Source organism: Mixia osmundae (genome assembly GCF_000708205.1).
Source record: "Mixia osmundae IAM 14324 unplaced genomic scaffold scaffold_6, whole genome shotgun sequence".
Taxonomy (NCBI): Eukaryota; Fungi; Basidiomycota; class Mixiomycetes; order Mixiales; family Mixiaceae; genus Mixia; species Mixia osmundae.
The window spans coordinates 382,790-397,592 of record NW_014575558.1 but is presented as its reverse complement, the minus strand read 5'-3'; the positions used below and the strand labels follow the sequence as shown (position 1 = coordinate 397,592).

Sequence of the window (14,803 nt, the reverse complement as noted above, 5' to 3'; positions counted from 1 at the left end):
TGCCAACTCGGCATCCCCCACAGTCCCGCAAGACGATAGGGGTCTGTCCAGACTGCCTGCTGCTTTTCAAGAATTCTACACCGTCCGGGTCGACTTTTCGGTGGATTGTGCGTACAGCAAAGGCGGCAACATTTACTCGTTCGTACCCAAGAATTACCCGGGCGCGTTCAATGTCGAGACGACATACGACACCTTTATGATCACGCCAAAAGCCGAATTTGTACCTCACTGAAAATCTCTGCAAGGTTGTTCTGATGGTTCTAACAGGTCGGCAAGCCTATTCGCTTCGATAAATACGGCGAACTCTTCCCCGAGACGAGTACCGTCATTCTCGAGACATCCTTCAACTCGAAGTTGTACTCGACCGCGGGTCAGCACATTGTCGATCCAGCGGACTGCTGCAAGGGAATGTTTTATGCGACCTGGGAAGCCGAGACCGTCGCTCATGAGTTCAAGCCGAGATCGGTAACATACATACTATATTGCGACCCAGATGCACAAGCAGGCCCGCAGGTAAGCTTCGTGTAGCAAAGCAATGCCATCTGATGCTGTGCCTTGTCAGACTTCCAGAACGTGTACAGACGAAAAGCACGCCCTGCTTCATTGGCCACATCGTCAGTGTAACTCTACTGCTGTGACGGCGCTGAAATGTTCTGCAGCCGTGACGACGTGCGACTTCACGTCTTTGGATATATATATCGATGGCAAGCGCATCGACTTTATACCTCGGGGATCGACTAGCTCGTGAGCCAATATTCGCCGGAATACCCGTGACCGTGGAACACGCCGAGGACTAGAATTTGACGCGCAAGATGCAGCCTGTATTCTTGTCCACTCGACTCCTCTGCCTCCTACTGCACCGCTTCGGCTGTCGTGACGCGCCGTAGCCATAGCAGTGCACGCATCTCGTGATCAGTATTTCCCTCAGAAGCATTAATCACCTGGCCCCTGCTCGCCCGTTCAACCCTCGTCGTAAGGCTCCTTCCAGCTATTTTTCTCCCATCCAGCCCAACAACCGGATCATCGTTGGCTCAGATTGACGATTATGCTGCGAGCGTATTCGATGCGATACGCATGCGCTTTCTTTGTACTCTGCGCATTGGTAGCGACGCCCGTCTCTTCTGCCGTAGCAACGCTCCACGAACGTGGACACACGATTGATCAACCCGTCTTCGAGGAGTTCTACAGTGTTCGTGTAGATTTCGAGATAGACTGTGGCACAGGCAAAGGCGGCAACATCTACTCGGAAGTACCCAAAAGAGCACCAGGTGCTTTCAATGTCCGCACGAATTACGGTCTCTACATGAGAGAACCTGAAGCCACATTTGTATCTCATCCGCAAGCCAAAACAGACTTTGCTGATCCCGCAACAGTATGGCATGCCCGCGCGCTTTGACACAAATCGGGTGCTTGCGACCGAATCGAGCACGGTCATCATCGAAACCTCGTTCTATACAAAGCTGTACACGACCGCAGGGAGTATTGTTGTCGACCCAGCAGACTGCTGCAAAGGAATGTTCTATGCCACTTGGGAGGTCGAGACCGTCACACACGGGCTGAAACCAAGATCGATTGAATACATGTTATTCTGTGTACCTCACGTCAAGGCGGGAGAGCAGGTGCGTCTTGCCCAATAAGGACATATAGGCTCTGATGCTACACCATTCCAGACTTCGAAAACGTGTACAGACAAGAAATACGAATTACTCCGCAGGCCCTTGCGTAAGGCTTGCCTTGCGCTCTCCCAGTCTCGCTAATCTGTCTGAACAGCGTTCTCGACGTGTCTCTTCGAGTCTCTCAACATATACGTTGACAACGAGCTCATTGACTACGAGCCACCTCAGCCGTCTAGATCCGTCGCCGTTGCGTAAGAGGACCCAGTCCGAGAGACTCATCCAGCGCGATTCAGACTTGTACACGCAAGATGCAGCTCTTTATACTTGCTTGTCTCGCCCGACTACTTCTCGCCTCGTCACATCGCATTCAGAGCGCAAATGCAATACCAGACAATGCGGACAAAATCAATACCGAGTCGTACAATATCTTCTGTTTGGCCCGACCCAAGAGCCATGATGTCTACAGGCTGACGCCGGGCGCTGATCTACAGTATCGGCTATCGCGCGTGCTCCTCCTCATAGCGCACAACAGCAACTCACGACTGTCGCAGGGTATATGTTGGACCGAAACAGCTCCGGACACTCGCCCAATCTATGCAGTCTTGCAGCTTGAGACAAGACCTCATTTCATGGTGACCACTGTACTGAACGAAGACGACGATCGCCGTACAGTCTTTCCAGCCAATCCCGACTATGCCTATGTAAGCTTCATGTGTGCTTGCCTGAAAGTGTTGGCTGGACGCAAGCAGACCAATGTGGCCAACATCGACAAATTCACGACCGAAGCTGTAGCGTGGGCTTGGGTCCGCTTCTTGCTGCGCGGTCGCCTTCGACCAGGTGCTTTCGCTCTTATCTCATTAGACTTGTAAGACTGACAGTAGCTCAGCTGGCTTGGCTGGCAAGTGCTGCATGGTAACCAGCACATCTTTTGCCACTGACAAACCTGACCTGTTTGCTGCAAGATCTATTGGCAGGCAAGAGTGGCCGTGGCGACGATGTATCGTAAATCGAGTGGCACTCAAGTGAGTGTCGTCTGACGCATCGCTTGCAGACGAAATAGTTCTGCGCGATGAGATGCTCAACATGGCTTGCTGGCCCGAACGCGCCTCAAAGGTAGCTTTGTTCTACGAAAGGAGACCATGGCTGACCTGGGTCGTGCTAGTTTACCGAAGAATGCACCGAGATCGTTCGAAGTCTGCTCTATCATCCCTCTCGCAAGTCGAGACTAGCACGCATGTAGGAAATCAGCTGACGTGTCGCAGCTGTGACTTTGTGCGAGCATCTTCAATTCGACGCTGTTGAAGAGAGCAACTCTCGATAAACATCATAATGCATAAGGTTCCCTTTCGTCACTGTTCTGCGTGTCCGGTCGAGGCAAAGAGACCAGCTCGGAGGACAGTACATTCGCCTTGGGCTGTTCCGAGCATAAACAGACACAGCGGAGCATAACGAACGACCTACCTGGATCAAGTCCCGGGCTGCCAGCAGGACAATGTGGCCATTCTTCAGCTTGTGCGGGATTCGGCATGGTTGGTCTGCATCTCCACCCACTGCGGACCGAGAGCTCCTCGACTGCGCCTGATCTGCAGAATGGTGGATGTGATCAGCACTTGGCGAGCTCGAGCAGCAGAACTCAAGCGTACTCAAGATCGAGCAGGGCCGTCCAGGAGATATCAAATGCGCAGCAATGACGGTAGGGCCACTCGACTTGCGCTCGTGCGGGCGTTCTGGGATCACCACTATTCCACTCGTAGTACAGTTGTAGCGGGATCTTGACCTCTCCGGGAGCATAGAGAGGTGGTTCTGGCGCATCGAAGTAGAGCGGTAGGCCTTCCATCTGCTTGCGAGTGTCGGTACCTTGACGCCTCCAGCGTTCTGAGGCTCACCTGTTTGATCTCCTTGAGCCCTATCGTACCATCTGCTTCAAGGACAGATTGCAGCCACATGTGTGTTCCTGGCATGTACTCGAGCTCTTGAGATGGTCTCCCATCGACTGTGGGGAGCGGACAGGCCGTGATGAAAGCCGGCTGGCTGTTTGGCGTTTGACGGTCACCTCGTTGCATTTGTCTGTCTCTCGATGACTTACAAAGACCAGACTCGCATCGGAATGACCGCAGGATGGCTCAACAGTGCCATAGGCAGGAGTAGCCGAGGAGAGTAGGAGAGAGAGCCCGATGAAGCGGGGGATGGCGTTTGCAGGGAAGGTGCACCTCATGACCTTCGCGCGTCGCGTTGCCGACCATGTCCACCCCTCTCGAACGACAAGACACCCCCCATGCCTGTCTAAATACCATGGTGTTCTGCCTCTTGCTCCTCGTGGCAACAGTCTGTGCCTCGACGAGAGCGAACCTCCGAGCGCGGCATTATGACCTTCAAAGCTACGAGCTCGTGATGTGGTACGAGACCGTGTGCAAGCCTAGCACAGTACTAGCGCCTATCGCATTTTCCTGTTCCAGCGCTCAAGCATACAGTATCGTCATTGTCATGCGTGAGCGCGACGATCTGCCAGGCACTTATCTCTGGGTAGCAGAGACGTCCACAGAGGCACGGTGTCTTGCTTTACATTCACGTTCGTGCTCAGATCAGGCATGATCAGCTGTCAGGCAGGGTCGTGTTCGAAGATGGCTCGGAGCGCGGGGTGATAGCAGAACTCACCCTGACACCGGATGACTACACAGACCATAGACGTGAGCTGTTGCCTTGGTCATACTGCTGCTTGCCATCTATTCGAGTGACGTTCTTGGTCGACGCCATCGAGAAAAAAGTCATGAGACTCGGATCGACCTCAATCAGTCTAGTCTGCCAGCCACATAAGCAAGCACCAACAGACGCTCGTTGCAACCCTGCTGCCATCGGACATCCAAAGGGCGAGTCCAACCTAGATTAGCCCTTCCAACCTCAACTTAACAAACAGAGGTGACCTGGTGCACTCCCGGCTTCGAATGGGCTGTCAAAGCAGCCACGCCGTACGAAGAGGACAAATACACGTACACCGGTCAGCAAGCTCCCATTTCGCTTAGCACTGGGGGTTTACATACTCTACTCTAGTCTTAATCACCGCGCGATGCCAAGCGAGCCGGGATGTAACGATGTCGAGGGTCTTTGTACAAGCACCTGCTGTCGGTGAACCGCCGCTCGTGCTGTCCTTTGACCTCGACGAGCCCGACGAGGTTGGCCGGCGCAGTGTTCATCCCGTCAGCAAATCCCGCAAGTCCGTGTTTGAACTGATTCGAACCAGATCTACGCAGGCTACAGAGAGCGTGACAGGTAGATTCCAGCTTGACGTCGTCGACAGAGACGCAGAAGGCACTCGTTTCGCTCTATACGAGCTCGAGACCAACATCATGCCCGAAACGATCCACTGCGGGGAGTGGCGCAAATGGTACGTTAGCGTACCATCTGCTGCAGCGTGAGACTTATCATGATCTGTCGAAAGCTGCTCAGCCCGTTCATCGATCAAGTTCTATATCAGATCAGACGATGTCGGTGGGCATTCGCGAATATGCTTGATCTTTGTTTATGACATGTATCACTCTGCAGGGTAATCTTACGGTCCAAGAGAGTAGCACACAGCTTCACTGCGAAAATGGGCCCTGGACACCGCAATACCGATCTTGCAGTGTGGCAACAGCCCGACTTCTCCAGCCCAAACGTATGTCAGGATGCGACTCCGCAGATCCGTCCAGTCTGACACCGTCTGCAGCACTGACGGAATGCGTGGCCCATTCTGAGTTCGTCATGCTCGACGACTAGCCGCTAAGTCAGGCGTCTGTGCCACGAGTCGTCAACTAGTCAATATACGCGACGCGACGTTGAATTCGCGTGATCGACTGGTCGTGCGGTCGTCTTGAGTTGCTCTGCTAGCTAGACCGATGAGACCCTATCAGGCTTCTTCGCCCGACGAGGCGCGGATGCCATCAAGCAGCAATCCCAGTGAGCTCGTCAGCGCCTCGACGCGCCGTCAAAGAGTACAGCTCAGCGAAGAGACGACGCCGACGAAGCGGCATCGTTCCATGCTCTCCACAGGCACGCTGTCGCCCTCGGACACAGTGATCGAGGATGAAGTCAACGTGCAAGAGTCTAGACCTATCGCGAGCGTGCCGGTAGCGATCCAATTGATCCATACTGCTACATGTCACCTTAAAGCAGCTCAGCGGCTGGCTCCTTTGCTCGCGAGACGGCCCGAGTTCATCGAGCCGTTCGTTCGAGAGAGCAAGCAGAGGCCTGGCAGAAGCACAAGAGCGTATGCAGAGCTCGTCATGCGCCACCGTCGCTTCGTCCATGCAGCCGTGGTCTACTTGCGCCACTGCATCGCGCTTGCTTCTGACCGACGGACGGTTTCCATCGAACTGGAGCTCGTAGCCCGTGCTTTGTTGGCCGATACGCTGCTCACAGAGACACAAGATACATCTGAAGCGAGCGAGATCACGACCAAGGGCCTCACGCTTGCGCAGAGAAGTCCAGACTATCTCGAATTTCGCTGTCGATTCTACGACCTTCAGTATCGCATCGCCATTGCGCAAAATCAGCACCGTTTCGCAGAGACGACTCTCCAGCGCGCGATCACAATGCTCAAAAGGTGCGGCCCTTTGACGCAGCTCGTGATTCTTGTCTTATCTGCCTTGCACTGCCTTGCAGATCCGACAAGCCTCCGCCGCACTATCTCTACCATTTCATGTTTCGCAAGAGCAACAACAGCAATAGCCTAGCATTACGCAATCTGCGCGAGATTGAGACACTTGCCAGATCGAGAGACGATACGGGTGTCGTTAGCGCTGCCCAGCTTCAGATGGCCACATTGGCTGCTCGTCTGCTCGATGCAAAACTTCTCGACTCTACTCTTGTCCAATTGCTCGGGCCAGAAGGACAAGAAGTAGACTCAGATAGTCAAGGCATGATCGACATTGCTGCTTCGATGCTGCGAGCGCTTCATCAGACGCGCACGCATGCAGACATCAAGCCTGCTAAATCAACGCTCAAGCGTGTTCATGCTATGCTTGACGCCACCGAAGCCACAGAGAACGAGACAAAGATCGAGGTAACTCTCATGCGCTGCCAAGCGCAGCAAGGATTCATGGTCTCTGCAGATCCTCGCCTCGCTCAACGTAACCTTGCCACCCTATTCTGCCATCTACGCCTATGCTTTCCTGGTCAGCATGGCAGTACATCGTGATCCAATCGGCAAGACGCCGAGGAGTCTGCTGTACGCCGAGGAAGGCCTGAGCTGTGCAGATGCTCGTCTCGAAGGATCGCCAGATTCGCTGCCAAGCTCTTGCTCGAGTGTCGATATCATCGCTGGCTTTGAAGAGGCTGCGAAACTCAAAAGGGATGTGCTTACGCTAAGCTTCGAAACACATCTGGCTCGTGGCGATCTAGCAAAAGCTACTTCAGTGGGTCAAGCGTCTGGCTCAAACCAGAGCAGACCTAATGAAGCTGTGCAGATTCTCACGGAACTTATCGATCATTGCGAAAGATTCCATAGATTGCCCGAGTCATATCAAAGACTCGCTCTTCTGCTAGGCATGCTCGATCACGCCAGAGGCGATCTTACTCACGCACTACCGGTAATGCAAGTAGCTAGCACTGGCAACTCGCCCGAAGCCCACACGGCTAAGCTCTCGCTGCAACTGCTTGAGACTGGGGCCAGCATGATTTCGGTGCATGACTCCACACCCGGCATGCGAGCCGCGTCTTTGATCGTTCAGGCCGTCAAGTGTCGTCAGCTCGTACAAACAAAGTGCGTCTCGTCTTGCGCCATTGATACGATCGATGGGCTGACAGTATAGCAGACGATATTTGAGCTCGGCACTGCAGATCAGTAATGATGCCTCGATGAACTACCTCAAGCCTCTCATCCTGGCATTGCTCGCGAACCTCTTCGCTCACACGCGCTCGGACCAAGCAAATAAAATGGTCTCAATGTCCCAGAGTCTCGCAGTAGGTTTGGCAGCAAACAAGACGGCAGAGCATCCAACGCACAATGTCAAGCTTTTCGATTGGTTGGCCGCCCAACAGAGCAAGCTTGCAACGACTACGAATACAGAGAATTAAGAACAAGAAGTGGTGATGTTGTTGTTGATGATCATGATGATGTTGCTGTTGTTGTTGTCGTCGTTTTCGAGGCGATCAATCCAGTCGTGTTACATAGCGATTGGAAGCAAACCCGGTGCCGCCCGAGAGAATTCCTTGTTCCGAGGGTATCGGACTGTCTCGTGCAGCTTGACCATAAGCAGGCGGAATAGAGTCAGGCAATCGAGCGCCGCCAGTAAGAGACTGTTTGCGCATCGCCGCTTCATTGCTCGATTGTCGAATGTGTGCAAATTCCCCAGACCTACAGCACAGGGTCAGTGCAACGAAGAAGAAAGGGGCATGGAAGAAACTCGCTCGTCTCTGGGCACATCGGCGGTATCGCGCTTGTTGATACGTAAAGCAGGAACAGCATCTGAGCCCTCTTCACTTCTGACATCGTGGTAGGATGTCGCTCTCCATTGATCACGATAGAGATCGGCAGGACTGGGCTGACCGGGCACATAAGGTTGGTGAGGCTGAGCGTATCTTCCTCCAGGCGCAGCAGGTCGGTGACCGGCTCCTCGCGGAACGGGATGGTACTCGCCCGGACGGCCATAAGAGTATCCGGAAGGTTCCGCTGGACCGTTTGAGGACTGCGGAACTTGCGCTTCTCGGGGCGGTCGGGAGCCAGAGGTGGGCTGGTACGGATCCTGATCGAAACCGTGTTTGCTTCCCAGCAATGAATCTCCACGCTTCTGTCCGGGCCGCTCTGGCCCTGGCGGTGGCGGTGGTGTATAACTTCCTCGTGAGCCTGCTGCTTGCTGTGCCTGACGGTTCTGGGGCGGATCGGCAGAAGGCATGGCGGGCATGGGGTAGCCATTCCCTCGTTGATCGGCGGAATCGCGCTTGTTGGCCATATAGGCCAGCGAGCTCCTAGGATCTTCCGTCTCCTCTGGTAGCGTAGCAGGCTGGCCGGAAGGAGAAGGCAGCGCGGAGTCGTATTGCTGTCTGTGGCTATGCTCTGTCGATGTGCGTTCGCGCTCGGCGGACGCACGCTGAGAACCTGTCGCAGGCACACCAGCTCCGAGACGATTGGAGTCAGACTGCTCATTGTAGTAGTCTGCTAGGTAGCGCGAGTCTGCAGTGTCCGTATTGCTTTGCCGAGACTGATTGGGGTCGACCAATCTCAGTCCATCCTCGTCGTAGCTCATCTCTGCTGCTGCACCCGATGGCAGACCCTGACCGGCTATGGGATTGAAGACGACGGTCTGCAGGCACGTTTGGGCTTCTTGCATGACTCGCTCTGTCTCCGGAAAGCCTGTGGGGATTGAAATGTTCGTCAGTCCTGTGTAGATGCTAATTAGAATGCACGGACCCTCGTAATAGGGTCGCGTTGAGCCGACGAGACTGCGGTCCCTCGGTATCTCTGCAATGAGCAGCTTTGACATCTCGGCAATCACGGTCATCTTCTCGGCCAGTTCGAGCATGGCGCCGAGCTGCCGAGCGATCAGTCAGGCAGCTGTAACGGAAAGAACGTGCATACTTTGAGGCTCATGGCTTCGCGAGTCGTGTCTCGACGGTAATCATACAGCCGGGCGTCTTCATTGTTGACAGCATGTTCGAGTCCGACCATTTCTTGCTTGAGCTCTTGCAGGCGCTGAGTAGCAGCAGGCAGATCCTTGTTCTCGCTCGACATCCTGCCCAGCTTGTTCTCTGCCGAGGAGATCTTGCCAGCGAGAGAGTCTCTGTTCTTTCTCAAGGCGATGAAATCCTCTTCCCGCTTGCGGAGGGACTTGTAGTGGATCCGGTAAGTCGAGTCGTGCTCTGAGAAACGAGAGTGTGACGACGCCAGTATGTCGTAGAGCACCGAAACTTTGCTCAGCACATCCTGCGCCCCCGACAACTCAGTCTGACGGATCCAGCATCCTCAGCAAAGCGGCGTACGTTGAGGTCGTCGCCCTGGGTGGCAGCCCATTCCCTGATGGCCTCGGAACTTCTTTTCATGTCGAGTGCCAGTCGATCCGTGCTGCATGTCGGACATCACAGTGAGCAGGATGGCGAGAAGAGCAGAAGGAGACGAGCGTCAGTATCGTGAGATGAGAGCACAGGCGGGCCAGACTCACGAAGCCATGACGATCTTTTCAGAATTGATGAGCTCGCCGAGCGGCTTGAGAGAGCCAGTCTGCAGGATGGCGCCCAGCTTGGGCGTATGGGCCAGCTTCTTCTTGCTGCCAAAGAGCGACATCTTGACGCTGAAGGTGATGTAAAGTCAAGTCAAGCACCGCTTCGAGGTACGTCTACTGAGATCTGCATCACGTGATCACAGACAGCGCTCAGGCAGTCAGGCGATGATATCATCACGTTCACGATGCATTGTGAACGGGCCGTGAGCGCCATTCCTGAAACAGGTTGAGATCAAGAGTGCACTGCTCATCCGTGACGGGTACGCCCAGATTAATGCAGGCGCCGGGGTAAGCCTCCACATCTGTTGAACGAGCGTCAGTGGCGTAGCGAATCGTGCTATGAACGAGACCTACGTTCGCCGCAGTGGAGCCAGAAACCTTCGAATATCTCTCGCATGCTGTGTTGCACAGCCGAGAGGAGCATCCTGCAGAAGACATCGCCGTGCATGAGCACTGAAGCTTTTGGAGGAAGGTGCCACGTGCTGCATCGTCAATTCGGCTCGACAGCATTCTCGCACTGTGCAGATCAGTGTCAGGGAGAGACGGAAGGGACGAAAAGAGTGACAGACTGCGTGCATCTTGCAGACGTACGTGGCTGATCATGGTGACATCGTCCTCGAACCAAACAACGTTGTGCTCGACGCTGTCGAGCCTGTATGCACTATTCTGCAAGTGGCTATCTAGCTCGGTCGTCAAGCAACCACGCGAGTGTGACCGACATCATAGGCTTCTGCGCTACCCGCCCATCTGTAGGCTAGCACGATGTCCACTTTGCCCGGATCCGAGCTAGGCACGGTAAAGTTGAGACCTATGTTGGGATCGAGCGGTGAGGCGCATGTCGCCTGTAGGCATGCACATGAGCGTGTATGGACGACAAGGCTTGCAACACGTGCAGAATAGAAAAATGCGAGGTCGTAAAGCTCGTTGTCCGACTGGATCGGCGAGCCTGCCGTGAGCTCATGAAGTGACAACCAAGTCAAGAGAGCGCAGTTCCTGAGCAAGCTGAGCATATCGTCAGAGCGACGTTTGGAACAGGCGACTCAGGCTGGAAGAGGGGACATGCTCCTGCCGTCGTCAGGCAACATTGACATGCCGAAGAACCAGGATGGTAGATGCAGACGTGGCAAGCCTGCGAGATCGATAAGGGCGATCGGCTGTTCTCTAGACGGGATTGCCGAAACTGTGGAGAGTCGCTATTTTTAGGTGTGGCTCTCTATCGACTATCGCTTTCGGGCCTATCACTTCGATTTCGGTCTCGCGCTCGGCACATATACGCAAGGAGCACTCGCAGAATGGTGAGACTAGCCACTGGACTGATCATCGCCTCACTCGCAGCGCTCGCCGCTGGTCAATCACAGTCAGTCGTCTCCATACGTTCTCCGAGCTTGCCCCGAACAGATGCATCCTCGCACGTCTTATCGCTCCTTTCGTACCTACGCTAAAGCTGGTTACCTCAGATCTGGAGAGACGTCCACATCTGTGCCTCGCATGGGTAGCTCGACGGCGTCCATCTCGGGCGCGACAGCTTCGAGCGCGACGGTCACTTCCAGGGACGGTAGCACGACCACTGTAGCCATCACGAGCGGCACGACGACCTCGAGCGAATCTGTCACGACGCCCAACTCCTCTTCTGGCTCGGCTGATGCGTCTGTTCTGACGAGCACGCCAACGACGACGTCACTGTCTGGCGCGCCCCATGCGATTGATTTCCGTCTGGACTGGCTCTGTGCTGCTAGCGGCCTCGCTCTGGGCGCCTTCTGGGCTTTCTAGACACCGCACGCCATTGTGTAGGTGTACAGCCTCGTCAACTGGCGCTGTCTGCCACACTTACCCAACGGGGCAATCTGTCGCCGTCACATCGGAGCATCCTTGCATCACCGGAGCTCTTATCAATGCATTCTTGCACTCTCTCCACAAGGTCCAGCGTGGGACTGCGATGGTCAACAGGCGGCGTCTGCTGGCTTGTACTGCATCCCTTCAGGGAAACAAGCCAACAGGCGCAGTGATTTGTGATTCCCATGCAGAAGTGTGCCATCTGCTTCACTTTGATCTGTCTTACAGAATGCCTCGAGCGCTCTCTCTGCTATCCGACATCTCGGTTGTGCCTGGTCGGCAACAATGAGAGGAAGCAGATTGTTCTGTGAGCGCGCGACTGATCGGCTTGCCCTTGGCATTGGCTCGGTCTTGACCTCGAGCTCGACATAGTATCCTAGCAGGCCGGTGCTGAGAGGAAGAGGCCCCTCACAGGCTGCATCGCCAGCATCGACAGCGTCTGACACCACCAGGCATGGCGCCCTGGCAGTCGACGGCTGCAGCAGTCGGCGCCGAGGCTTATGCAGAGGATAGCCGAAAGGCAGTCTACGCCCACCAACAGCCTCCCATCGACCGAGCAGCTGTCTCAAGGCCGGGCTATGCTACCACATCAGTGCAGGACCAGGTCGCAATGCCTTATGATCAAGTCAGACAGGCTTATGCACATCAACCTCCGCCCACTGGCTTTCCCCCTCACGAGCAGGCAGGCCCTAGTGGCGCCCAGCAGCAGCAGCACAATATCTGGCCAAACCATCGGCTCATGAACTCTCCACCACCTGAGCATCGCTACTTGCCCGCGCAGCCGGATGGACAGGTCAATGGCCAACAAAGGCGACGTTACACCAATGGATCCGAGCAGGGCTTTGCCCCTGCACCGGACGCAAGGATGGCCTTGCCTCCGCTGCTCTCTCTACAGCAACAACAACCTCAGCTCCTGCCCCCGCCGCCGGCTTACTACCCCGCTCAGCCATACATGCACGAGAGCCAGCCTCAGGCGAGCACGTCAGCTGGCTCGCCTCGACATAGCAAGGCAGACGAGCGGAAGCGGCTCAAGACGCCACGCGCATGCGATTCTTGTCGTCGCAAGAAGATCAGGTCCGTCCTTTTGCCTGCTCCTGATGGACGAGAGCTTACTGAGGAGTGCAGGTGCGATGTCTTGGCCGATGGCGAAGAGGGGCAGATGTGCGTGCATTGCAAGCAGCACAGACTCGAATGTTCTTGGTTCTTGCCCATCAGTGAAACACGACATAAGCGTCGGAAGCAGGACAGCGATGCGCATACGCCCGCCCGGGCAGATCACAACGGATCGGGGTCCGATCATTCTCGTTCGCCTTCCCAGTACAAAGACGATTCACGTACGATCGACGAACCGAGAATCTACGGCTCTTCTTCTATTGGCCACCTCATGTGCGCCGACGCCCAATTTCCGAACGAAAAAGTCTCTTTCTGGGTCAAAGATCACCAGCAGACCTTCGAAGCCAGCGCGACTGGATCAGGCCTCATCAAGCTCGTTCCCGTCAGTTCACAAGCAGAAGAGCCACGGAAAATGCCACAACCGCCGCATGGCAAGCTCAGTACGGCAGGTTCGATCACCTCGGACGAATTACAGGGCCTGGTCAACTCATTTTTTGCTCGCCGGCTGACGATCTATCCCGTCGTTACTGCAAACGAACTGACAAATGCCGATGTGCCCGTGCCGTCTCTCTTGCTTCATTGTATCGCCGGCGTGTCTGCACTATCACATAGTGCAGCCCCGCATCTCATCGTCAATATTCGACAGATCCTCGCGAGCATCTTTCGCAAGGATGACCTAGCTGCGCATCACAACATCCCTACCATTCAGGCACTACTCATCTACACACAAGCTTATCAACTCTCGACAGACATCACCTGCGGTCGTGCTTGGGTCATCCTAGGGGGCATCATTAGGATGGCACAATCGATGGGCATGCACAGAGAAAGCGAACGACAAGAGACCTCGGATCCGGAGCATCTCAATGCGAGAAGGAGGTTGTGGGCATGCTGCGTCATTGCGGATGCTTGGATGAGTGCCGTCTTTGGCTTGCCAGCCTGTATCGATATTGCCATGTGCGACTGTCTATACCCGACGCCGGTCGATACGACCGCCACTATACCTGGCGAGGGCGAACCAGAAGACTCTACGGTGCCTCTGACGCGGCTATCAATCTTGCTCTCTCGCGTTCTCAAACTGCTCTACTCTCCTTCTGGCTTCATCAATGTGACAGATGAAGACTGTACGAGTCTACAACGAGATCTACAAACCTGGCGGCAAAATCTGCCTTCCAATATGCAATACCGTCACGACATAGCACAAGACTCGCTGCACGCTGGCTTCTTGCAGCTCTGCTACATTCCCGTACAGTTTCTGTTCATGCGACCCTTTCTCAGCATTGGCCAGCCTGCACAGAAGCTCGCCTTCACTGTCTCGGAAGAGTCGTACCATCAGCTGGTGGCTTGGGCCGCGCAATCGATTACTTGGGCGAGTCACAACGAAGCCATCATCGAAAGCTGGTTCTTCGCCCTCTACTCGTTCTTCATATGTTCTTTGCTCCAGGTCAGTACAATCTGCCGTCGATCGCGCTCAGCTGATGTCCTTGACTAGTATCATACGTTCGTGCGATGCTCGGATCCGGCCGCACTCGCATCGCTCAAAGAAGCTCGTGATCTGATGGCCCGTGTTCATTCTGACGAGGCCTTTTCCCGATCCAGCGTAAGCACAGTCATCAGTCTACTGTACTCGACCGCAGTCTCGGCAGATCAGTGGAAGAACGCACCCAGAGCCCCAACGCCAGCTCATTCTCAGACGGACGACCTCACCGCTTCTGGCTCGGTTGCTAGTCTACCGGAGACGCTTGCAGAAACTTCGCCAAAACAGCTTGCTGTCGACACGTCAGCGGTGACGTCCGCGCTCTTGCAGGCCCCTCATGGATCGACTGCTCCATCCTCTGCAGATCCGACCACGCCCTCTCTGTTTCTACCAGTCGGTCAATCGCCGGGCAAGTACGACTTTGCGTTCGCGCCATCCCAGCTCTTAGATTTTGATCAGTGGTCAAACTTTTTCGCAGCCCCAGCACCTTCTGCCGACGAAGCCGACAGGTCGATGTAGAGCCACTGTTGTTACTACCGCTTAAACCCTTGCAAAAAAAGTTGACAACACACAGA

At 55.0% G+C, this 14,803-nt stretch overlaps 6 protein-coding genes across 6 annotated transcripts; 4 read left to right on the top strand and 2 right to left on the bottom strand.

Moving 5' to 3' along the window:
* Positions 1 to 196: 196 nt before the first annotated feature.
* On the top strand, positions 197 to 2,937 carry L969DRAFT_94967 (uncharacterized protein; the record flags this gene model as incomplete). Its single annotated transcript, XM_014711899.1, has 12 exons — positions 197 to 220; positions 268 to 513; positions 1,374 to 1,619; positions 1,671 to 1,722; positions 1,771 to 1,867; positions 1,990 to 2,317; positions 2,366 to 2,453; positions 2,503 to 2,528; positions 2,579 to 2,618; positions 2,668 to 2,729; positions 2,779 to 2,830; positions 2,879 to 2,937. 12 exons carry the CDS (start codon positions 197 to 199, stop codon positions 2,935 to 2,937), a joined length of 1,320 nt encoding a protein of 439 aa, XP_014567385.1.
* On the bottom strand, positions 2,929 to 3,574 carry L969DRAFT_88101 (uncharacterized protein). Its single transcript, XM_014711898.1, has 4 exons — positions 3,503 to 3,574; positions 3,260 to 3,453; positions 3,078 to 3,199; positions 2,929 to 3,030 (listed from the first exon to the last, which is right to left on the bottom strand). The coding sequence occupies exons 1-4, from the start codon at positions 3,560 to 3,562 to the stop codon at positions 2,966 to 2,968; spliced, it is 441 nt and encodes a 146-aa protein (XP_014567384.1). The 5' UTR covers positions 3,563 to 3,574; the 3' UTR covers positions 2,929 to 2,965.
* A 334-nt stretch (positions 3,575 to 3,908) lies between these two features.
* Positions 3,909 to 7,667, top strand: L969DRAFT_103795 (uncharacterized protein; the record flags this gene model as incomplete). Its single annotated transcript, XM_014711897.1, has 14 exons — positions 3,909 to 4,012; positions 4,073 to 4,139; positions 4,198 to 4,303; positions 4,415 to 4,483; positions 4,531 to 4,611; positions 4,665 to 4,998; positions 5,053 to 5,098; positions 5,157 to 5,268; positions 5,320 to 5,347; positions 5,485 to 6,195; positions 6,255 to 6,654; positions 6,704 to 7,006; positions 7,058 to 7,353; positions 7,406 to 7,667. The coding sequence occupies 14 exons, from the start codon at positions 3,909 to 3,911 to the stop codon at positions 7,665 to 7,667; spliced, it is 2,919 nt and encodes a 972-aa protein (XP_014567383.1).
* A 75-nt stretch (positions 7,668 to 7,742) lies between these two features.
* L969DRAFT_94964 (uncharacterized protein) lies at positions 7,743 to 10,818 on the bottom strand (the record flags this gene model as incomplete). The annotated part of the gene is made up of 10 exons (XM_014711896.1): positions 7,743 to 7,947; positions 8,001 to 8,943; positions 9,001 to 9,121; positions 9,169 to 9,513; positions 9,570 to 9,651; positions 9,749 to 9,877; positions 10,032 to 10,110; positions 10,163 to 10,233; positions 10,362 to 10,474; positions 10,528 to 10,818. The coding sequence occupies 10 exons, from the start codon at positions 10,816 to 10,818 to the stop codon at positions 7,743 to 7,745; spliced, it is 2,379 nt and encodes a 792-aa protein (XP_014567382.1).
* On the top strand, positions 10,745 to 11,843 carry L969DRAFT_88094 (uncharacterized protein). The gene is made up of 2 exons (XM_014711895.1): positions 10,745 to 11,216; positions 11,266 to 11,843. The coding sequence occupies exons 1-2, from the start codon at positions 11,101 to 11,103 to the stop codon at positions 11,576 to 11,578; spliced, it is 429 nt and encodes a 142-aa protein (XP_014567381.1). The 5' UTR covers positions 10,745 to 11,100; the 3' UTR covers positions 11,579 to 11,843.
* A 252-nt stretch (positions 11,844 to 12,095) lies between these two features.
* Positions 12,096 to 14,747, top strand: L969DRAFT_50247 (uncharacterized protein; the record flags this gene model as incomplete). Its single annotated transcript, XM_014711894.1, has 3 exons — positions 12,096 to 12,715; positions 12,767 to 14,195; positions 14,244 to 14,747. 3 exons carry the CDS (start codon positions 12,096 to 12,098, stop codon positions 14,745 to 14,747), a joined length of 2,553 nt encoding a protein of 850 aa, XP_014567380.1.
* Positions 14,748 to 14,803: the final 56 nt, after the last annotated feature.